At 39.8% G+C, this 23,485-nt stretch overlaps 2 protein-coding genes, 1 non-coding gene and 1 pseudogene across 4 annotated transcripts; all 4 read right to left on the bottom strand.

Moving 5' to 3' along the window:
• Positions 1-1,539: 1,539 nt before the first annotated feature.
• LOC143852145 (U6 spliceosomal RNA) lies at positions 1,540-1,595 on the bottom strand (annotated as a pseudogene).
• A 209-nt stretch (positions 1,596-1,804) lies between these two features.
• On the bottom strand, positions 1,805-1,907 carry LOC143852138 (U6 spliceosomal RNA). Its single transcript, XR_013236708.1, has one exon. It is a non-coding gene; the product is annotated as a U6 spliceosomal RNA (small nuclear RNA).
• Positions 1,908-6,138: 4,231 nt separating this feature from the next.
• On the bottom strand, positions 6,139-9,662 carry LOC143850015 (agglutinin-like). The gene is made up of 5 exons (XM_077359353.1): positions 9,573-9,662; positions 8,753-8,947; positions 7,591-7,926; positions 6,526-6,747; positions 6,139-6,384 (listed from the first exon to the last, which is right to left on the bottom strand). The coding sequence occupies exons 1-5, from the start codon at positions 9,660-9,662 to the stop codon at positions 6,139-6,141; spliced, it is 1,089 nt and encodes a 362-aa protein (XP_077215468.1).
• Positions 9,663-17,224: 7,562 nt separating this feature from the next.
• LOC143851946 (uncharacterized) lies at positions 17,225-22,423 on the bottom strand. 2 transcript variants are annotated; one of them, XM_077361460.1, is made up of 4 exons: positions 22,223-22,423; positions 19,772-19,906; positions 18,496-18,710; positions 17,225-17,679 (listed from the first exon to the last, which is right to left on the bottom strand). In XM_077361460.1, the coding sequence occupies exons 2-4, from the start codon at positions 19,862-19,864 to the stop codon at positions 17,388-17,390; spliced, it is 600 nt and encodes a 199-aa protein (XP_077217575.1). In that variant the 5' UTR covers positions 19,865-19,906; positions 22,223-22,423; the 3' UTR covers positions 17,225-17,387. The 2 variants fall into 2 exon arrangements, with proteins under 2 accessions (XP_077217575.1, XP_077217574.1); XM_077361459.1 differs by having other exon boundaries at positions 22,219-22,422.
• Positions 22,424-23,485: the final 1,062 nt, after the last annotated feature.

Below are 23,485 nucleotides of genomic sequence, written 5' to 3'. Positions count from 1 at the left end.
ATCGACTCCCAACCCAAATCTCCCAATCCAAACCTCCCACTATTCGTCCATCTTCTTCTCCTCTATAAATCCGAAAAGCGTATTTCCAAAGATTCCTCTTGTCCAACAATATCCTTCTGAAATTGAGCCCATCAAGCTTTGGTCTCCACTCATATTCGTTTGTACATAGCTTAAAAAAACTGGATAATGTGATCCTTAATGATATCCTAGCTTCCACCAATGTATCCTCTGCCTTGATACAATTGATGGAGTTTATTCTTCTCCTCATATTTGCCATTCTGTGAAAGAATCTGGAGTTTTTATCTCCTTTTAGCCAAATTGTCCGAGATTTTTGTCTCCAACTGATTTCCTCTGTCCTTAACAGCTCCTCATATTCCACTTTCAAATACATTCTCGCTGATTTTTCTTCCTCCTCTAAAGGGGCCAACTCTTCCTTTATTTCCAAGTGCTCTAGGGCCAATAACTCTCTTTTTTCTTTTTCTCTTCCTTTCATCTTCTCTCTTCTGCCATCAATAATTGTTTACTGTTGTGAACCCGTGTTGAATCTAGTTTGTTTCTGAGCCCCCTAAAGCTTCAAGGGCTCTATGTTCTGTATTAGGAAATAATTTGTTAGTTTTGTACTCATTGATTAAGACTGTACGAGGTTGCTAAATGCGTTTACCACTCAGCTGTCTTCAATGTTGAAAAGCTTGCTTATCAATGCATGACCCACATGAGACTGTTCAAAATTTGTCTGAGATTATGAGATAAGGAGAAAGAAAAGCATGGTAATGATCCAATAAGCTGTGATTTTGTGGGAGCGGTTGCCAAAGCAATGGTCCAGATCAGTTTTAATGTCATGTGATGTCCCCAGTTATTCATTTTTTGAGAATCATTCCATTTGCAAGCCATTGATGGGAATTAACCACTCAAAAAATTAAAAGCTTGTTGATCATAGAATGTTGATTGAATAGTTAGCAACATTGGAGGAGTGTTGTTACTCTTTTTGGTCTGGTCATTTGATTTTGATCTTGTCAAGCAGGTATGCAAATTTGGGCATAGAATGATACCCACGGCCCAATGGGTCCGTTGTACAGCAGAAGTTCCCAATAACAACTCTCAGTTGGGTTGGGCTTGATCGGGCCAGATACCTCTATACAAACATGTAAACAAACCGGAGCTTAGTTGGGCCAAATACCACTGCCCAAACATGAAAAGAAGCCCAATGTGGCCCAAAGTGGGTTTTAAGAGCTGCCGCAATTTATAAAGCTTCCATCTAGAGGGATTTACATAGGCCTTATTCGGTCTGACCCCGGCCAAAAAAAGGATTCACATAGAGTAGACCGAGAATGGTAAGGCCCAACTAGCAAATGGGTCATAAAGAGGCCTTTTCCCCCTAGTAATAATTTCATATGAAAGGCAGCGGCAAACTGGTCAAAAAAAGTTTGGACCATTCCATCCAGAGGGATTTACATAGGCCTTATTCGGTCTGGTAAGGCCCAACTAGCAAATGGGCCATAAGGAGGCCTTCATATGAAAGGTAGGGGGCAAAAAGGTCAAAAAAATTTGGACCATTTCTCGATTTGTGCGTGTCATCCTTGCGCAGGGGCCATGCGGTAAGGCCCAACTAGCAAATGGGTCATAAAGAGGCCTTTTCCCCCTAGTAATAATTTCATATGAAAGGCAGCGGCAAACTGGTCAAAAAAAGTTTGGACCATTCCATCCAGAGGGATTTACATAGGCCTTATTCGGTCTGGTAAGGCCCAACTAGCAAATGGGCCATAAGGAGGCCTTCATATGAAAAGGTAGGGGGCAAAAAGGTCAAAAAAATTTGGACCATTTCTCGATTTGTGCGTGTCATCCTTGCGCAGGGGCCATGCTAATCTTCTCTGTATCGTTCCAATTTTATCGGATGTCTCCGAAGAGACAACATTCTGCTGTGGGTTGCGTTATATAAAATGCTATAACATCATTAGAGAATCCGATGTGGGACTATCTTGAGGCGCTTCTCTTTTGTTTTTTGTTACGTAAGTGGGGGATCGAACCGGCGACCTTATGAGACGCTCTCTGTCCTCCCACGTGCAAGTAAAGTTACATCCGGATTGACAAATTGAATGGGGTCCTAGAAGGGTTATTTGTTCTCTAATCAGAACCGTTGATCTATGGGACTATGCCAAACGGGCACCGCATAAGTAAAGATTAAGGGCTAAACGAGAGTTTATATGTTGAGGAATTATGACCACCCCCAATCAAATGGCAAGAATACAACATATTTATGTCTGATCATCTAGACCACTCGGTTGTGCGGATCATCTTCAATTGATTGGCCATAAGCCAAAAATCATCTATACCGGACAATCCTGACCCTCTGATTTTTTTATTGGCCATCCACGTTGTAGTATACGATTTGAATGGTTAGGATAATCAGAAAAAGAGCTTGACACATAAATCGATTGAGCTTTCACAGGTGTTGAGGGTAAATTCGCTACGTTCGGTACCAACCCAAAGACCACCAAAAAAACACAAAGCACATTTGACAAAAGCCCCTGCAAGGGGACCGACTACGCCGACCTAATTCACACCCAGAATCCGCGCCACACATGCAACAGACGCATCCATAGTCATTGGTACTGACACTCTAAGAAAATAAGACACAACTACGGAAATCCCGTGAACAAGCGAGAAGTTTGGTCGACCGTTACACGAAACCTGCCTCCCACATCAGATAGAGGAATCAAAGGTTCCCGCCAAGACCGTCATCCCCCCAACTCCGCCTGGGGTATTCAGGAAAATACGTCCCCATGATTGTAACCGCCGCCCATTCCACCCCATGTGGGCAAAATTAAGGGGACGACTCGCGTCGTGGGCATCGTGGGTCTCCTCCTCTATAAAGTGGCATCCACACACTCAAACAGAGGACCCTCTTTTTTTCCCTCTTCATCTTGCCGATAATTGGCCTTGGCTCTCACACCTTCTCATCGTCCTTTTTGTCTGTGTTGCCCATCTCTAACTTGAGTGTCGAAGTGGCTGCCCGAAGCCACAACTCCGAACCCATTGACGCTTTCTCTATGAGCACGGGATCACAAGCTCCACCAGGCTAGTACGAGCAGCCGCATTTTAGGCACCATCAACAGGTTTCACTTGTGGCATGGAGACTGAGTGATCCGATCCATTGATCCCAAGTCCCACCTATTTTTGTTGACCTCACCTTGATCAGTCCCTTCAACGGGCAGCTTCCCAAGAACATCTTGGACTCCAGGTGTCTACGGCTCTGAGTAAGCTCAATCCGGCAATTAACCCCGAGTGGAAACTTCCCGAGCCACCTGGCGCCATCCACAGATAGGACTCCTTAACATTTTGTCATTATCTCACATTGTCACCGCCAGTATCTGTATTAGATCTTGCCTTTGTTATACCAAATTTTGTACATGGCAACCACCGATCTGTTACCGCCTAAAGAACCAGATCTCTTATCATGTTGCATCATTCTCGAGGATTGTACACGCATGATCCGCCACGTCGGCATTTCTAGCGATATACATGGTTCACGTCATCGCAACATTTCGCCTAGGAAATTGGAACTTGCCTACAAAGAGGAAAGCCCCGAGTTAAAGGAGGGACATTCCACCTTCAACACCATCACATATACTAGACACCCAGTTGAACCAGGCTCATCCCCTCCAGTAAACATGCTCTCAGATGCATGTATCCGCCATTAGCTTACGCGAACCTCCTCGCCACTCCTCCGCTCAGCTTTCCTTTTTCCGGTGCCTCATTGTGACCTAAGTGTCAAAGGGTTCTCCCGGAGTTCCAACTCCAGGTCGAGTCAACCCACCGTGCTGGACACAATAAGAGCCAGAACCCCCGCATCCAGACCGTTCACACTCACGCAGAGACTTGAGCAGCATTTCGCCTAGGAAATTGGAACTTGCCTACAAAGAGGAAAGCCCCGAGTTAAAGGAGGGACATTCCACCTTCAACACCATCACATATACTAGACACCCAGTTGAACCAGGCTCATCCCCTCCAGTAAACATGCTCTCAGATGCATGTATCCGCCATTAGCTTACGCGAACCTCCTCGCCACTCCTCCGCTCAGCTTTCCTTTTTCCGGTGCCTCATTGTGACCTAAGTGTCAAAGGGTTCTCCCGGAGTTCCAACTCCAGGTCGAGTCAACCCACCGTGCTGGACACAATAAGAGCCAGAACCCCCGCATCCAGACCGTTCACACTCACGCAGAGACTTGAGCAGCATTAAAACTACAACCCCCCCCCCCCCCCCCCCCCCCCCCAACCCCCCCCCCCCCCACACACACACACACACACACACACACCCATTCCTAGCCCTCCGATCTAAATAGTAACTACATCTTATGCAACCTCTATAGATTGTAGGGTTGTGATCATCCTATGGAAATGATTTTTGGGGCAAAACCTATTTACATTGTGGCCCATCAAATGAATTGTTTGGATCATTCTATGGAGTTGGTCGTAAAGTAACATTAAGGCCCGTCCACAACATAGGAAGATCCAAGCCGTCCATGGTTTGGATAATCCTATGAAGTTGGTCGTACAGTAACATTAAGGCCCAATCATAGGCTCCACCGATTTTTTTCAAATTGAAGCGTACCGTCCACAACATAGGATGATCCAAGCCGTCCATGGTTTGGATCCTCCTATGGTGTGGTTCGTACAGTAACATTAAGGCCCAATTTAGGCCCCACCCATATTTTTGAAAATGAAGTGTACCGTCCAAACCATAGGATGATCTGAGCCGTCCATTTGATGGAACATAACGTAAATGGGTTGTGCCCCCAAAAGGGTTGGCCCATCAAATGAATGGTTTGGATCATCCTGTGGTCGTACAGTAACATTAAGGCCCGTCCACAACATAGGATGATCCAAGCCGTCTATGGTTTGGGTAATCCTATGGAGTTGGTCGTACACTAACATTAAGGCCCAATCGTAGGCCCCACCGATATTTTTCAAATTGAAGCATACCGTCCATAACATAGGATGATCCAAGCCGTCCATGTTTTGGATCATCCTATGGTGTGGTTCTTACCAATTTAGAATATTTTTGAAAATGAAGTGTACCATCCAGACCATAGGATGATCCGAGCCGTCCATTTGATGGGCCACAATGTAAATAGGTTGTGCCTCAAAAATCATTTCCGTAGGATGATCACAACCCTACAATCTATAGTGGTTGCATAAGATGTAGTTTCTATTTAGATCGGAGAGCTAGGATCCGCCTATGGAAAAATATTTTGGGACGCAACCTATTTACGTTTATGGCCCATCAAATGGACGGTTTCTGTTGGGCCCACCAACTGTTCCTGTTGTGTGTGTGTGTGTGTGTGGAGAGAAAGAGAGAGAGAGAGACACCGGTCAAATGGTGGGAATACGTTATCCAGCCGTCAGGGGGTGGGGGTGGAATCAGCCCCTTTTTTATCCTCTCGCGTCCTTTGACCGATTTTACTGACCTCCCTCCTTTCCACACCCTAGACGAACCACCATCTCAACTTCCTAAGTCAAACTCATTCATAGTGGCAATCAAATACTCAGGATTGGACGAACTAAGAAAAGGAACAAGTAAAAAGCCAAAACATTCCAATGCCAGCCGGACCCGGGTTTGCCAGGCATGATCCATCAAAGGTCAGGAGGTGAGGACCGCTCACCTAGGTCGCATATTGTTGGCTAATGAAGCTTTTTGTTTACTGCCCCTTTCAATGGATTATATTATTATTCTCAAATCCTCCAGGCTCAGTAAAATTGGTCAAAGGAAGAGGAGGGGTGAAATGGGATATTTGTGTCAATTACCAAATTAAATCGAGGTTTTTACTTGAGTAAGTATTTGTGTTTTCACCTGTAAGGATATCCAGGTCATTTTTAAGAGTAAAATAAAACTATCATGATAATTTGCAAAATTCACAAGTGATGACTACATTTGTAAATTGTAAAACTAGAAGAATGATCCTATTAAAAGGCTATAGTCACATTGATCCTATTCAAGAACATGCGATTTACGAACACAACATATCATATTTTTCATCCAAAATGCTCATAAACAAAAACCCAAACTAAATTAGTATCACAAATCAACCACAGGTTGGGAAAATGTAATTTTATAATGCCAAGAAACTTAGAAAAGAAAGGTTTAATTGTAGTCCATATGGACTCCAATGGCGTCCAGATACTTGCCACTCCTTCCATGAAGTCCTTTTACCTTGCCTTCTGCTGTTTTTGAAATGAAAAAAATCCCAATTTCATCTCCAAGAGGTCCATATTTCCCTTTGTTTGTATAGAACGTTAAAGATGTTATTGCTAGGAAAGGAGAATCATGTACCGGGCCATAAAACCCTGTGATGTACATCAAGTACTCCTCGGGGAAGTTCAACTGAATCTGTAAAATGGGAAATTGCAATCTCAAAACCAAATCAAAGAAGCGTAAGACCTTGACATTTGGATCATCAATGTAAGAGAAACATGAAATGGACCAGCCCACTAGAATGTAATTTAAACAAAGAGCTTTATATTCTCTTACTCTGTGTGTTAACTCTCTTTCTGAGCCTCCATGAGTTGGGGAGAGAACAGATTGCCCGTTGTGATCATACTCTATCTGTATAGAGTGTAGCACAGATTCGTCTCTCCATACAAAAATCTGCTTGATACCGGAAAAAACACCATCATCCCAAGAGCAGCCTCCCTCTCCTCCCCAAGGGCCTACTTCGCGTGGGCCCTCTTCATTTATGGCGAAATTAATCACCTGTGAGAAAGAATAAATTACACATACAAACGCAGAGCCTTTCTTTTTATTTTCCATTAAAACCAACAACCATCAAATGGAAACGGAATCAAAAGTTTCCAAAGCCGACCTTTTAAACTCCCTCCTTAACTAGCGTAAATATAGGCCTCAGCATTAGCCAACTGCCTTACGTGATGCGGGTCAGAATGCAGTCAAAGCAAACTCTGGTTGACTCGGCACGACAGGGGTCGATCGAGTACTCATGCACCTGAGTACTCAGTTGACAAGATCATAACTTGGGAGCGTAAAAGGAGTTTTGATTGACTTTGTAGGACAAAAAACATGACTCTGGAGAGTTAAAGTAGTTCTGATCGACTTTGTAGGGCAAAAAGCATGACTCTAGATAGTTAAAGGAGTTTTGAATGACTTTGTAGGGCAAAACATAGACTTGGACAAGAACACGACTAAGGTAAAAGGGAGTCAAATCTGCTGGGAGTCAATGATGATGTGGTGGAGTTTTGAGACTATGATTTAAATAGGGAAATGATTTCTGCGCACCAGTGTTTTTGATAAACACTTGTTTGTCGCGTAGTAGTTAAAGGGATGTCATAGGATATTACGGTTCTCAAAAAGCTCTTAAAGCCCTTTAAATACTACACGACAAACAAGTGAGCGCATGTTTATCAAAACATTGGAGTGCTGAAATCATTTCCCTTTAAATATACTACAATGAAAAGCTCAATCTTCTAGAATCAAATGACTCTTATTGGGATGTTTAGTGATAATATGATATCCACACTCCTATTGAAGATTAGTTCTTTGATTAGTTGGTCAAAAAACAAGAAAAGAAGAATATTGATGTACCTTATTATCATCTGAATTTTCTCTAGTAGCTGGAAGTACCAAACAGTCCCTCACTTTGACAGAAGGTAAATGACTTCGAAGAAAGGAGTTCCTTGACTTAGCATAAACCCCAATGGAATCGAGACATTGTCCAGCTCGTCCATGAAAACCAGTGATAACTCCGTTCTTCATCGGAAATGAAAAATGTGTTCCCGATTGGGAACCATAGGGTCCATACTTACACCGGTTTGTTTGGAACGTGAGTGACCTTACTACTTTCTTCCATCTCCCCCAAAGAAAAATTCCATAATGCCCCGAAATTGCCACTAGATATTCATCAGGATAATCAAGAACGATCTACATGCAAAACGCCAAGATCAAGCGAGGAAATCTCAAACAATTAAAGCATAGAACACAATAGAATCATGTGGATGTCAAATGACCAATTACTCCAAAAGCTGTAAGAGTGTGTTATTTAATCATTTAAGCTTCAGCACTCCCCTTCACCAGTGCCCTTCTACACGTGGCACATGTGGTCCCTCTTTTTTGGCTGGTGAGAATTGAGCAATATCAAGGTGTTCTGAACCTAGGGCAATTGCTCTAATACCATGACAATTTTATATCATGGTATAAGAGCAATTGAGCAATTGGCCCTGGTTCAAAACTCCTTGATATAAAAAATCCACATGTAGGGCCAACCCAAAAGCATGTGCCACGTGTACGGCCAAACTCAACCGAAAAAAAAAAATGGCCACACATGAGGGGAGTGTTGATGCGAATTTTTATATGACAAAAGACCTTATAGTCCATTATTTTTCAAAAAGTATGTTACGGGCCACACTACAGGATGATCCAAACTGTCCATAAGATGGGACACAACCTAAATAGGTTATGCCCAAAAAATCATTTCCATAGGTAGATCCTAACCATCCGATCTATAGAGGGTTATTTTTCGGGCACAACCTATTTAGGTGGTGTCCCATCTTATGGACGGTTTGGATCATCTTGTAGTGTGGGCCGTACCGTACTTTTTTGAAAAATAATGGACTATAAGGCCTTTCATCATATAAAAACTACAGTCATTTATACTTGGATGTGTTTAGAAACCTTCCTGAATAGAAGCTTTTGTTAAAAAAAAGATGGTACATGCTACGGTTTTAGATGTGGTGAGGTTTGTGCAAACCTTAGTTGAATGTCTTCCATGTCCCCCAAACTTCTGAGACCATGTTGATCCTTCCCCATCATCTTTGAATGAAATGGAGTCTATTCCATCTGCATGGGTGATGATAATATGCTTTATTTTTCCCTCAACCTCAATTCCAAGATTCTCCATCTTCTCCCCCCATGGTCCCACCGATATAGATTCCTCGTGGCTCCCCTGCAATGCAAGGATCACTGAGAAGCATTAAAATGTGCCATATGATTTATGGGTCCTACTGATGAGAGAGAGAGAGAGAGAGAGAGAGAGAGAGAGAGAGAGAGAGAGAGAGAGAGAGACCATCTTCACTAGTAAGAAATAGCTAGTTGAAAGCTGTCTAAACGTGCTGGAAAGTTAATCCCCACAAAATATCAGCAGAAACCAAACGATGCAACTTAAGGATAGTCCTGAAGAGAGAAATCGATCCCCACATAAAGAAATGCATAAGAATGCTTGACCAAACTCTAGTAAAAGTGTAGAAAATTTGGCGACTTGAAAACCCGTTTATGAACTTTGCCCCCAACTAGGAACCTTAAAGACCCATCATAATAACATGCACGCATGAGGACGTAAGGCCAAGAAGCAGACCTCGAATCTTGAAGAGTTTTGAAGCTGTAACGTCACTTCGAGAAGAATGCAAACCGGGGAATGATAAACTGGAGAGCCTTGCAAAAATCAGATGAAATGAAATAGCGCCCCCATTTATTGGTCCTTCTACATTTTTGGCTTAGGTTATAAATCGGCCCACAACTTAGGTCGGGTAAAACCGGCAACGACCAGACCCGAAAATAGGGGTGTCAGTCACGATCCATTCAAAATCCTTATCGATCGGATTAGATGGATTAGATTCGGATTGTTCTTTGGATCTACTTTCCACGTCACGATAACGATCCATTTTAATTCAAACCGTCTATCAGAGTGTCCTATTATGTCCTACTAAGCTAAGTAGGGGTGGACATGGTTCCGGTTCGAACCGAGGAACCGAACCGAACCGGCTCGGTTCGGTTCGGTTCCATATTTATATGGTTCGGTTCCGGTTCTAATATCCTGGAACCGATGGAAATTTGGTTCGGTTCTGGGTTTGGGATCCCGGAACCGAGAACCGAACCGAGAACCGACCCTCACCTTAAAACCCTTAAATATGCCTGTTTTTACTTGGATTTGGTGAAGGACTAAGATTAATCAGACTGAAAAACAAGTTTTTTAATCTCAGCACTTCCTCAAAAATAAAGTGAATGGACTGATTCCACTCACTCGATTTTATAAAGCTACAGGGATTTCGTTTGAGCAAGTTTCATTCTACCGTTCGTGGCTTGCAGGGAATGAGAATGTTTGGCAAACAAGCCATAATATTTTAATGGCAGGAAAGAAGATGTGGGAAGGGAAAGTGAAATCTCCTTTTTCTTTTTAATATTAACTTGAAAGTTTTTGGAAGTGTAAGAAGAAAGTGAAAGGTTTTCAAAAATAGCAAAATATTGTGAGAGTCGTCGTCCCCTTTCGATCAAGAGTCAAATATCATGTAATCCATGTCTTGATGTCAAATGATAAAAAAGTGAAAGATAGCATTCTACCAATCAAAAGCGCATTTTAAAAATCTCATGTATAACGCCCCCACAAAGTCATATTCATCAGCTCATTACAGACTTTTGTGCTCTGCTTTTCCCATCAATGATAGGCTGGAAACAGAAAGTTATTCTATCTCAAGAAAAAAAAACCAAACATTCAAACACAAGGAGGGAAACTGTTGTGAATAAATTCCGTCGATTTGGTGAAGGTCGGGTAAACCCAGAACCAAACCGAACCGATTATATATGGTTCTGGTTGGGTTCGGTTCCAAACATATATGGTTCGGTTCTGGTTCCAATTTCAGGGAACCGATTATATATGGTTCGGTTCTGGGTATACCCCAAAACCGAACCGAACCATGTCCACCCCTAAAGCTAAGTACACAATTAATTTTTTTTTAAAAGAGTTAGAATGACAGTCCACTCTTAGTGTCTCTATATGCATTTTCTTCAAATAAATTAAAATTTTCTTTATGTTTAATCTGTGAGTAAAATAATGCTTGTAAACAATAAAATTAATCTAAAGTACATGCATGAATATAATGTATAACTATTATCAAAGAATATGATGTATAACTATTATCAAAGAATATGATGTATAGTAATAACATTCAGTAATAATAAAATGATGAACTAATAGTATATTCATGACAACATGTATGTTCAATAGACTAGCATAATGAAAGCATAATGGTGGTGCTGCGATTTTGAGGTGATTATGGAGCGGCAACCGGGACTTAGAAGAGGTGGTGGAAGTGGCGTATGGGGGGAGATGGTTGAGGGGATCGGTGGTCGGAGGAGGAGCTCAGAATTTCTTCATCTCCTCTCCTCTCCTCTCTCTTCTTGAAATCCCACAGCAAAAGAAAAAAAAAAACCTAAGACACGAGAGGCGAGAAGTCGCTTTTGAGTCGTGAAAACGCACTCCACTTCACTAATTAGAGGTTTTGACGAAAACACCCTTCAAAGAATTATAAACATTATGAAAATTTGGAGAGTATTTTTGTAAAACAGTTCGGATCGTGACTATCCAATGGATATCTGTTGCAAGCCCATATCTAATCCAAAACTTTTCAGATCCCACATTTGATGATCCAAAATAGGCCCATGGATCCTATTGATATGTTTAGATCTTGTTCATTAACGTTCGGATTCGGAGGATTCATGGGACCGTCTGGATCCATTTACACCCCTACCCGAAAATAACATGGGTCAGGTTTAGAAATCATGGGTCTTGGGTAGGGTCGGGTTTTGAATTGTAAAACCCGATTCAATCTTGGTACAGCCAGGTTTAACGAAAAAATAAAACCCAAAACCCAACCTGACTCATATGGGTTCACTCTGACTTTCTTACATATCTCTTGAATAACTTAGAAAATTATTTTCCAAGGGATTTGCTAGCGTCCACAAAATGCATTTCGCAGATGGTCTGTCGCACGTCAGAGCATAGGCTCACTTTTCAGGATATTTTGTCATCATTTAGGTGCTCTGACATGCGAGAGATCATATGCGAATGCCTTTTGCGATGGACTAGCAAATCACATTTTCCAATATATTGATACAATTGTTTTCACTGAGGTGATCAATCGATCATGTATGTTATGTGAAAATAAGTGTCCTTAAATTTATACACTTGATAACATAAATTTAGAGTTTTTTGGTGTGAAGATTTCTTTTTTCTTTTTTCCTACAATCTTTAAAATTAGTCACTATCCTACGCTAAAAAATGAAAATCCTACCCAACCCAAGAAACTATCTAGGGTATGGTCAGGTTTACAAATCTCGGGTTTTCCTGTGAAAAATTAGACCAGACCTGAGATAATTCTCGGGTACGGTAGGGTTTTGGAAAACCCAAACAGCCCGGCCCGAGTTGCACCCCTAGTCATAAATGCACTTCGATGATGGGGCGCCCTTTCATAATATTTTTGCAAGGGAGCCCTTCACTCTATCATTCCTCTTAAAAATAGTTAGTCCCACAAAAATTATTTTGGGAGAAATACGTATAAGTGATTCAGGGAAATACACTCTGGCAGCCTTTATTTTTGTTTTTGGAAAAATTGCCAATGGGGGACATCAAAATGCGAGAATTGCCAACGGGGGGACATACTTTTGAAAAATTGTTAGAAAGGGACGAAATGGGGGTTATCAAGTCTCTAAAAGGGGGTTATCAACCCTGTAAATGGGGTTATCAAACTCTCGAAAGGGGTTATCAACCCTCCTTAACAATTTTTCAAAAGTGTGTACCCCCGTTGGCAATTCTTGTATTTTGAAGTCCCCCGTTGGCAATTTTTCATTTTTCTTTTTAAAGAGAGAACAGCGAATTCAAAGCTCGCTTTGACTGTTCCCTACTCATATGATGGAGATTTAATATGCTGTGTGCGTATGAAGTTTAGTATTTTTCAAAGGGGCCACTTCATAGGATGATCCAGACTGTTCATTTGTTGGTCCATTTCCACTTCATAGTATCTCATTTCAAGCTTCATTAATGATCAAGTCACAAGTCAGATACAATGTCATGGGTGTTTGATACACAAGACACTCTCATCTGCTTCTCTAAATTCAAGTATAACAACATTACACTCAATTTTGTTTCACCTCTTCTCTCTGCATAAACATCTCACTGGTAGTAGAGAAAAGTGAGGACTCCATCATGACCTCTTCATTGATCATTTTGAGAACCACGCTGACTTTGATGTAAGAAAAATTATGACTTAAAAACAAAATTCAATTGTTTCCCAAAAAAGGAAGTAAGAATCTCATCCAATGTATTAAACACAGGCGAGTGAATCTCGAGCGGATGGTCCTTGATAAATCCGGACTGGATAGTCCTTGATGGGAACATGCCCCAGTATCTATAGAGGAAGGTCCTGGTTGTGGTTCACAAGACAAGCCTTGCCATAAGAACTAAAACATCTGAAAAGGCCCACGGATAAAGGTAAGATTGCTGTTCTCAATTGTGAGTGCATCAGCACCTGTAATGGGTTGCTCTGTTTTGGATTGGGTTCAGTTGTAGGGACATTCAGCATTTTCTTTTCACTTGAAGTCCGAGTTATTACGTATGTCAATGGTGTCAATTACCCAACCAAATAAATAATATGGAGCCACTATACATGTAAAATGGAACCCCACATTAGCCCCAATTATTTGGAGCACTTCCTTTTAATGGTTTTACAGACCAAAAAGTTCAGCAGCCATAAAATCACAAAAGTTTAGGGAAATGATATCAGCAAAACCATGTTTTTCCTCTAGTTCACGCAAATCTGAAGAAGTTATCACGGACGAGCAACATGCAGTGAAACTTGCACGTGTGGTTCTGGCCGGGGTTTCCCTTCGGTATCGTTTCACTAATTCATCTTGTCGTTTAGTATTTAAAGAAACTATTATTAGGAGCACGATTGTCCCCATTCAAGCACATATTGTTGGAGAGAATAGTGAGAATATGCATCTGGATCATAATATCATATCAATGTGCTTTACATGGAACGTACCATAAACTCATACTGAAAACACATACCTGAGAATTTTTCTACATTCATTGGGACTATAGATAATTTGCATTAAGCGTTATAAACATTTAGAAGGTCCGAGACCGTTTTCTGTATTTTATCTCTACAAATATTAGTCTCGATATAAAGTTCTTATTGATAGTAAAACCAATACACATGTCCTGGATTTATCTATTGGCTTAGTAGTAACAAAATTGGCTCATTTAACATTCTGAAGAAATCCAAAAAAGGTTCTAAGAGAGCTAGCATTAACAAACAAGCACACATCATATCAATTAAAGTCAAATGGTGTATTAATAATAAGAAATACAAATTTTAATGGGAAAATAAAATAAACAAAAGACACCAGCTTTTTTAAGTCTAACCGATATTGCAATTAAGTATTTGTAGCTAGACCTGGCAAACGGGTGGGTCGGGCCGGGTCAACCCGCGGGTGATGCGGGTGCGGGTCCATGGGTCAGGTGAGGAAATGACCCGCATTTTTGCGGGTCAAAATGTAGGTGACCCACGCGGCCCACGGGTGGGCCGGGTCAACCCGCGGGTCACCCGCAAATATGGGATTGTAATAATTATTCTGATTTGACAGCATGTGTTTTTTCCGTAATTTTCATAACCTTTTATATTTTATTAGTATTTTTTCGTAATTTTACAATTTATAACCATTTTTAGGTAATTTTTCATTTAAAACTTTATAATTAGCTATTTTACTTCTTTTTTTTTATGTAATGATTACCTTTTTTTCGTTTTTTTCCCGAATGTGCGTATCTTTGCACCCCGATGGCCACTTGCCGAGAAATTGCCATAGGAGAAGCTTGGTAGTAAATTCTTATAAAATAAAAAACAGATGGAAATGTTATCAACACTACTGTTTCTTATGAGCGCACTCTCACTTTATTAAAAGTATGGTATGGCCTACACCATAGGATGATCCAAACCGTCCATTAGATGGGCCATAGCCTAAATAGATTATGCTCCAAAAATCATTTCCATAGGATGATCCTAACCCTCTATAGATCGGAGGGTTAGAATCAACCAATGGAAATAATTTTGGGGAATAACCTATTTAGGCTATGGCCCATCTAATGGACGGTTTGGATAATCCTATGGTGCAGGCCATACCGTACTTTTTATAAAGTGAGGAGTTCCCTCATAAAAAAAAGTAGTGATGATAACATTCTCAAAAAAATTAAAAAATACTGTAAAAATGCGGGTGCCCACGGGTTGACCCGACCCGACCCGTGTTTTTGTGGGTTGGGTCACCCGCGGGTTAGTTTTTGACGGGTTACTAAAACTTAGACCCGTGCCCGCAAATTTGCGGGTGGGTCGGATCGACCCGCGGGCACAGGTCGCTTTTGCCAGGGCTATTTGTAGCAATCAAAAGTTCAAAACTGATTGTTATTGGTGAAGCTTGATCTCAGTCTAATCTGGAAAGTACTGTACACTTTTCCCCGACTGCGGCGGTCCGCCCCTTACCCGAATTTTTAAAGGTACTTTTATACCGGGGGTAGTTTTGTACTTTCATGAATTAGGGTTTTTTCTTTTATTGTAACCCGTCTCTGAACGCTATATAAAAGGGTGTGACATCAGAAGCCGCCCCAGAGAGTTGTGAGGGTTTTGTAATCTCTTCTTCTGGAATCGTTAGCTTGTCACTCTGCTATGGACGTAGCCCATACCAAACTGGTTGGGTGAACCACGTAAATCTGTGTGTGGTTTCGAATTGAACAAAATTGGCTTTGAATGGAAACACATTTTTTCCTCGGTCCAGCATGGTATCATCCTTCAGCATATTCTCATAAACGAACAAAACTTGGCCCAGGTCGGGTCTGAGGTACTTTCCTCAGACCCCTTGCTAACAACAAAGAGTGTGGGGGTGTGGAAATATCAATTCCATGCTTACTTTTTATTTTCAGAACTAATTGATATTTCCACACCAGGGGTCTGAGGAAAGTTCCTCAGACCACGACCTGAGCCAAGTTTCGTTCCTCATAAACCCATTTGTTTCCTCTCATGTTTTTAACCTTCCTTTTTTCTCTCTCCTGCATGTTTTAGTGTATTCTCTTGTTAATGGTATGTTTTTATTGTAATTCTCACGATCCTTTTTAAGCCAACTTTGGATTTAGCGGCAATAATATCACCCGAAATGAGCTTTAGATTTTAGGTGTTTTTCATCAAACCCTCGGCAAATTTTGTGATATTGGCACTGGCTAAAATGATACAATCTATTCACATTTTTTTAGTTATTATCATCGATTTAGCCTCACTAATATCACTTAAAAGATTCTTTGATGGTTGGGAGTTTTTTTTTTTTAATGATTGTGGGGGGGTTTATTGAATCCTAATCGACTCGCGTCCATCGTATCACTATTTCCCACTGTTGAAGTTTTATAAGGCCATGCCATGGAAGTTTTCCCGGGGGATATAAGTTTATCCAGTGGTGGGACAGGGACAACGATTCTTAGGCCACCTATGTTATATTCGTGTGGCTCGGTTGATATAAACTACTCAATTTGAAGTGTTTTCAACTTTTCATTGATCGGGCCGAACCGATATCATCTAAAACATCCCCTACTCGTCCGGTATTGCAGTGTTCTATCGATTCCATGACCAACTACGTGATATTAGTGTGCCTCAATTGATGCAAGCAACTCAAATTTGAGTTCTCTTCATTTACTGAGCAGTACCGATATCACCTAAAAGGTATACTAAGTTTTTTTCATATTGTCGCACGTTTTCAACATTCCTAGACCAACTATGTGATATTGGATTGGCTCAATTGATGCAAATACTCAAAGTTGAGCTGTCTTCATTGATTTAGCCATACCAATATCACGAAAGAGGTGCAGTGGTTTTTTAGTGTCGTACGTTTTTCAACTATTCCCAGGCCAACCATGTGATATTAGTGTGGCTCAATTGATGCAAACTGCTCAAATTTGAGTTGCATTCATTGGTTGAGCCATACCAATATCACCTAAAAGGTGCAATGGTTTTTGAGTGTAGCATGTTTTTCGATGATTCTTAGCCTAACTTTGTTATACTTGTGTGGCAAAATTGATGCAAACGACTGGAATTTGAATTGTCTTAACTGATTGAGCCAGTCTAATATCACCTAAAAAAGTACAAATGGTTTTTGACTGTTGCATGCTTTTCAACAATTCTTAGGCCAGCTATGTGATATTGGTGTGGCTCAATTGATGCAAACTACTCAAATTTGAGTTGTCTTCATTGATTGAGCCATATCAATATCACCTAAAAGGTATAAAGGTTTTCGAGTGTCGAATGTTTTTCAACTATTCCTAGGCCAACTTAGATTCACTGAATCATGTGGAATCATGCCACAACTCTTGTGGATTTTTTTGAAGAAAATAACAATTGCTCAGTTGACAAATCAATAGAGAAATAGGCCCAGTAGTTACTTTCCAGAATCATTCCATAATTGATGAGGTTCTTTTAAAGAAAAAAGACTATTGCTCAATTGCTAAGAGAAACCAAAGGATCAATGCATAATTATTTACAAACAAGAAGAAAATGTCATTTTATTTTGTTCTCTGTGTTTTATACCGTGTAGTTCTTAGTTTTGTTTACCTCATAATCGGTTGCAATGACTTGGCCATAATCATCTTTATGATCATCTTCTAAATAGTCGGCTCTGGCATTGAGTGTCAGCATTTGACAGACTAACCAGAATAAGGACGCATCGAGAGCCAAAAAGGCGGCACCACCAAAGAGGCCGGTTTTGGCGGTAGGGCAATCGGTCTGGAGGTTATGGTGGACATTGCGGACACGGTGAAGCCCTTCAGTGATTGAAGCCCACATCATCATTGCTTCCGCCAAAACAGCAACAGACCTGATTTTAAACATTTGGCCAAAAGAGATAAGCAGGGCCCTAAAAGTCCTAATGGGCAAATATGCCTCTTATTGGGACTACAGTCTGCATCTCATATGTACATATAATAATGTAAAAAAAATGAAACATTTTAAACTGTCTTATTATCTGTTAAAAGGCTTGTTCCAATTCCCAAAAAGTTATCAACAACTAATAAAAAAAAGCGTTTGAGAAAATAACGAGTGCCATTATCAAAACAAGGGTGTGCATATAACATTTTCCTATATCAAATATGTTCGTGCTTATTTAGCATGCCTAACATCCATACAAGCATATAACACAAATCAGTAATTATAAATTTACATGCTTAAAAGCAATTAACAACAGCTTCATATAAAAAATATGCCTTTCAAATAATCCGCAATTCTGTGACCAGCTTGCCATTTTTTTCCATTCTGAGGCCATGATTGGCCACCATGAAAAAAAATATTCCATGGAATATCTGGGGTGTCAGCTGCGAGAGATGGATACTTGATGAGAGGGGAGCATGAAAAGGTCCAAAAAATGAGGAAAACAAAAAACCAATTCTAAATAGGTATTTTCTTTTCACTAGTTTTAGAGATTTTATATGCCATCTCCACTTCCACCCACTCAATTCTCCCTCTCCTTCCTTCTCAGCCCCTCTCACACAGTTGGGCTCACGAATATACCATGGAAAAAATTTTCACGGTTGCCAAACATGACCTTAATGAAATATAATTACTGGTTTCAGATCGACCTTTATCATCATCTCTTCGATTTTCAGTCATTTCTGAAGAACCAAATAAGGGAACTTACACTGCAACAGAAAAGAACACAACCAAGGTGGTACTCTGGAACAAAGCTTTGGTAGGGACTGATTGGCCTTTGTAGGGGAAGAACACCGACATTATACCAAGAATAGTAGAAACAAAAAGTGTTACAACAGATAAGGTTCCCAAGGCAACAGTGGGGTCAGCTGGATATTTACACAATACAACATCTTTTCCTGGGATTGGAGTTCCAGATGCTGGCTGTCAACAAGAACCAATAGGAGAAAAACATTAGATAATGCATCTCCATAATATGCATGTATTGATTTTCATAATTTATTAAGTTATAACTAAATAAACTAATATCTTTCTAACTTCTAAGAAATGTTTATACAGCAATATGTCTTTCGACATTATCTTGTGAGGTTTATTGGACACGTCGTTTCTATGGCTGACAAAGACATTGGGAAAGAGATTAGACTTAGGTTCAACTCAATACTTTCAACTAATAATCGCTTGGCGAAACTCCATAGCTCCGTCAGTCTAATAGTCTGGTCAGCTCTTCCTCTTCGCCAAGAAGGACTAAGAACATAGAGACAATCGCAAAGAGATTGCCAACTGTCGAGCTCCCCTAAACACAAAGGATCCGTCGCAATCCTCAACATGTCGAAACACATAAACGGCACTCCATAATGGAAGATCTTTACCTTCTTCCGGGATCGAGCGATGGCCCTTATTAGTATAGTACGTGAACCCTAATCTCTTATATACAATAGGTCAATTACTAGGGAAAAGACCCAGTTTCCAAAAGTTAATAGAACCTAACACCAAGCAACAAGACGTATTGCCGAAGCCTCCTTTTAATGATAAAGGCTTTCCTTCCACGGTTTTTTTGGCTACTCAAAGCCTCCTTTCAGCTGTAACTGAAGACATGAATGGATCATCGTACCTTAGATTGTAAGGGCTGAAGCCCGGCCTGTCGGCCCTTATGTTCTGGCCTCTTGGCCCCCCTTGTTATGTTTCTATCTTTTTAATGATATCTGGTAGGGGTCTTGCCTAACCCCAGCTTACCTATCAAAAAAAAAAAAAAGACATATTGCCGAACAATTGGTAAAATTTGTCACCTATTAGTGCATCTATTAATTTATAATTTTCCTTGGTTAGTGTATTTAAGCTACCTTGCTTATAGTTTTATCTAGTCCCTTTGGTTGACACAAGAAGCCGTGGTAGAACCAAAAGCGTGCATGAGGTAAAGGAGCAGAAAGAAGTTATATATCTTGCAACAACTCATTCTAGATATTGTGAATTAGTAGAGAAAAAACCTTCTTATTTTCAGCGATCACTCCAAATATGAAGGCCAATACACCAAATACTGCAATAGCAATAGAAATTTTTGCAGTCTGACCAATAGACATTGTTCCAGCAAAATTAACACCACAATTTTGAAGCAGAGCCCTCTGCAATAACCGTCACAAAGGAGGAAGGTTAGTTCAAAGGAAACAGAGCTTTACAATCCGAAGTCATCACAATGATTGGTTGCCTACATTCCTTCTAGCAATTTGACATGAGCACTTATGTTGGAGCAAGTGGTTGAAAGCAACAGATCTTACTAAGAAAAACAGCGCAAAAATATAAAATTATACTAACTTAAATAAAGGATAACAAACAATTGGGATTGCAACACTACCGTACATCATCGAACACCCACCTTAAAGTGTTATTCGGCCTAACTATGGTGCATAGATCACATGACCAAACCACCTCCAGGAATAGCAGGAGAATAGATTGTTGTAATGCACCGCTCAACAATCCGATGAAGCAAGCTCTCTATCAAACACTTTATATTGCTCTTGAGGCTCCAGAGAAGTCTCTTTTTCATGTCTCTAGATGCTAGAATAAGAGCTCTATTTAAAGAGTTGAAATAGCAAGCCAAAGGTCTCAATGGAAAATGAAGAGACACACAGATTCAATGTGACTATTAATGGAGAGAACTTACATGGTGCCCAACCATCAAACCATAAAGGCGGAGAGAGAGAACCATCTCTCCCTTGATTTTTAATCCAAGAGAAACCCCCTTTTTGACTTTTCCTTGGTTCGAAAATCAAAGCAGCAGGTTTTGTCTATATCTGCACTTTATGTTTTGACGGTCGGGCATCATATAAATTCTCATTAATTGAGTCATAGAATTCCAAAAGTCATGCATGAATCCTTAATTCCAAGGGTCATACATGTATCTCTACATTCATTGAATCTTCTAAAATTTAGAGTCACCACTAATGAAAGCACTCAAAATTCAAGAGTCACCAATAATTGGTAATCCAAAGGTACATGGAATATGAATAGTTGCTCACAAAGAGTCATAGGTATCATGAATCTATTAATGTGACCCATTAAATAGATTCATTAGCCCAACTTATTCACTTATCCAAGACAACGAATATGAAAAGTCACCATTAAATCTTCTAGCATAGAATTTGAAGCTATTTTTTAGAACAAAATCCAACAACCTACTCTCAAATCAAAGGTACATAACAACTATATCTTGTTGTTTTCTTTTCTTATATATTGAAAGTGACTATTTCTCAAATGAATGCTAATTGAAAGAAAAAATGTTCCTCTAGGCAGCACATGATCGATGTAACTTCCAAGGCGAAACAAAAAGATGAAATCCTTTGAAATAATATCAACTGATATGTGTTAGTTCCGGCCAATATGTGTCGACTTTCGTAGTCATAGGGACTGAAAAGCGGAGTCTGGGCTGAGGTCCGAAGTTTGATTCACACCCACATAGTAAAAAAACCCAAATATCTAAGAAATATTTGTGTGAACCTACCAGTTACTCCAAAAGCTTAAGCTGTTGGAGAAGGCGTTATTTAAACTTTTATACTTTAACAATATTAATATGAATTTCATTAATAAGAAAAGTTGAAAAATAAAAGAAATACCTCAATCATCAACTTTCAAGACATGTATAGTATCTATATTTAGAATGAACCTTACTGTTCTGGACATGCAAGACAACCCATGTGACTAGGTATTTGATCTTGTTAAACAATATGAATGGTTGTCTTGCTTATGTAATGGTTTTTATATGTATATTTTTACTTGTAATATCATTTCCTGAATTTTCATCTTAAATTTCCACCATTTTCATAGGCTTCTATAAACGTCAGTGATTTCTACAAAATTTCCAGACAAATAAACTTCCACCCGGACTGAAACCAAAGTTTGATTCCTTGGTTATGGATTTCCCAAGCAAAATAAATAAATAAAAAGATTGTGAAATTACGAGAATACTGTTAGAACACCAACATGTTAGATTAGGCAACTATGGTTTGATTAGATAGAATAAAATCACATCTTCCAAGATTTGATTTGGATTAATTGGGGAAGATTATGCAGGCAGGGTAGATAAGGTATTGAGATTATCTTCTCATATCATGTCAAATCTCTTTCTATAAATCTTGTGATACTTGTTTCTATGTTTATCCTCTTGAGTGTTCTATATAAACACTCATTGGGCTTGATCGTAAGATAAGAAAAGATTAGTGGAAATCTTCAATATTTTACAAATACAAGTGAGAATTCATAAACATAGATTTTGCTAAGAAATCATAAAAATAGGCTTTAGTTCAATGATCACATTCTTATATATGTGTATAAGATTTGTTACCTAGAAACCAGAAAAGACTAAAACATAATCAAATAAAAATAAAATCACTAAATGAAGGGAGAACATTACAGGAAGAGAATTGAGCTCTTTTTTTACCTACTCGGAAGAAAAGAAGCGAGTTCAAAACCCTGAAGAAGAGTTCCACAGAAAAAGGGGTTGAGTGAGAGTTATTTGGATCAATCTCCTCCGAGATTTGGATCTTCAACGACGTTTTCTTTCTTATTTAGATTTTGGGTGTTGATAAATTTGCACCCCCCTGTTAGATAATTCGCACCTAAGTGATTTGACGTCAAAAATGCATTAAAGTCTGCCACAATTCACGTAGTCAGGACTCAGGAGTCAGGAGAGCGAATTACCTACAGGGGGTGCGAATTTATCATCTCCCTAGATTTTTCATTAATTGGCCTCTTAAATATTTTCACGGGAAATTCCTCCATTTTTATTTTATTTTTTGGCTTTTCGCCGTTTTTGTAGGTTAGCTTCTGAAGATAACCCTCCTTCACTATAGTATTATCAAAAGTGCCACTATTAGTGGACCAGGGCCATCCAACAATCCGGGTTGCCTAATGTATGTTATGGACCGGATTTTCTACTTTAGAGTGAAGCTCTAAGAGTTATTGGCTCTTGATTTATAGACGCACCTTTATCTGTAAGCATGAGGTGTGCCCAGTACTGCATAGTGGGTCCCACTTTAGGTTAATCTGAACCGCCCATTTTAAAGGGCCGGATTTGAATGGCCAACAAATACATAGGCAACCGTTAAAATCAACAGCAGTAAGAATACATGGTTGGTGCCTTGGGTCTAGGGTGCAATCTGGGTCGTGTTGAGTTGAGCCTTTTTTTTAATAGAAAAATGAATTGAAATTTAACTTAAACCGACCCCATTTTCTGCTAAAAGCTCAATCCCAATTTCAAAAAATCGAACGGGGTTGCACTACAACTTGACTCATAAGTAATCCAAACCGCGATGTATAAAATGGACCGTTGAGATCAATCAAAGGTAGGACCCACTATGCCGTACGTGTCTCTTATTCTTGAGAAATGATTTACATTTGGATTGAACACATGGTGGGCCCACATTTGGATTTCTCATGGAGCAGAGCTTAGATCTCTCTCTCTCTCTCTCTCTCTCTCTCTCTCTCTCTCTCTCTCTCTCTGTTTTAATTTTTTCTGTTTGCAATTTATTCAACACATTGGCAAGACTTAGTATTTAATCGTAGTTATGGGAAGCTTACTAGTGTGGTGGAAAGCTTGTTTCGGACGTTAAGCTTCTCATTCTTTTTGGGACAAAGGCAAAGAGTTCATTTTAAAAAGAGTATTTTAAAAGCTTAAAAATTCATCTTAAATTTTAAATAAAATTTAT

This window comes from Tasmannia lanceolata, unplaced genomic scaffold, assembly GCF_043159265.1.
Source record: "Tasmannia lanceolata isolate RefF3 unplaced genomic scaffold, GAP_Taslan_0.1 ptg000018l, whole genome shotgun sequence".
NCBI lineage: Eukaryota > Viridiplantae > Streptophyta > Magnoliopsida > Canellales > Winteraceae > Tasmannia > Tasmannia lanceolata.
The sequence above is the reverse complement of the archived record's forward strand: the minus strand, read 5'-3'. Positions and strand labels throughout refer to the sequence as shown.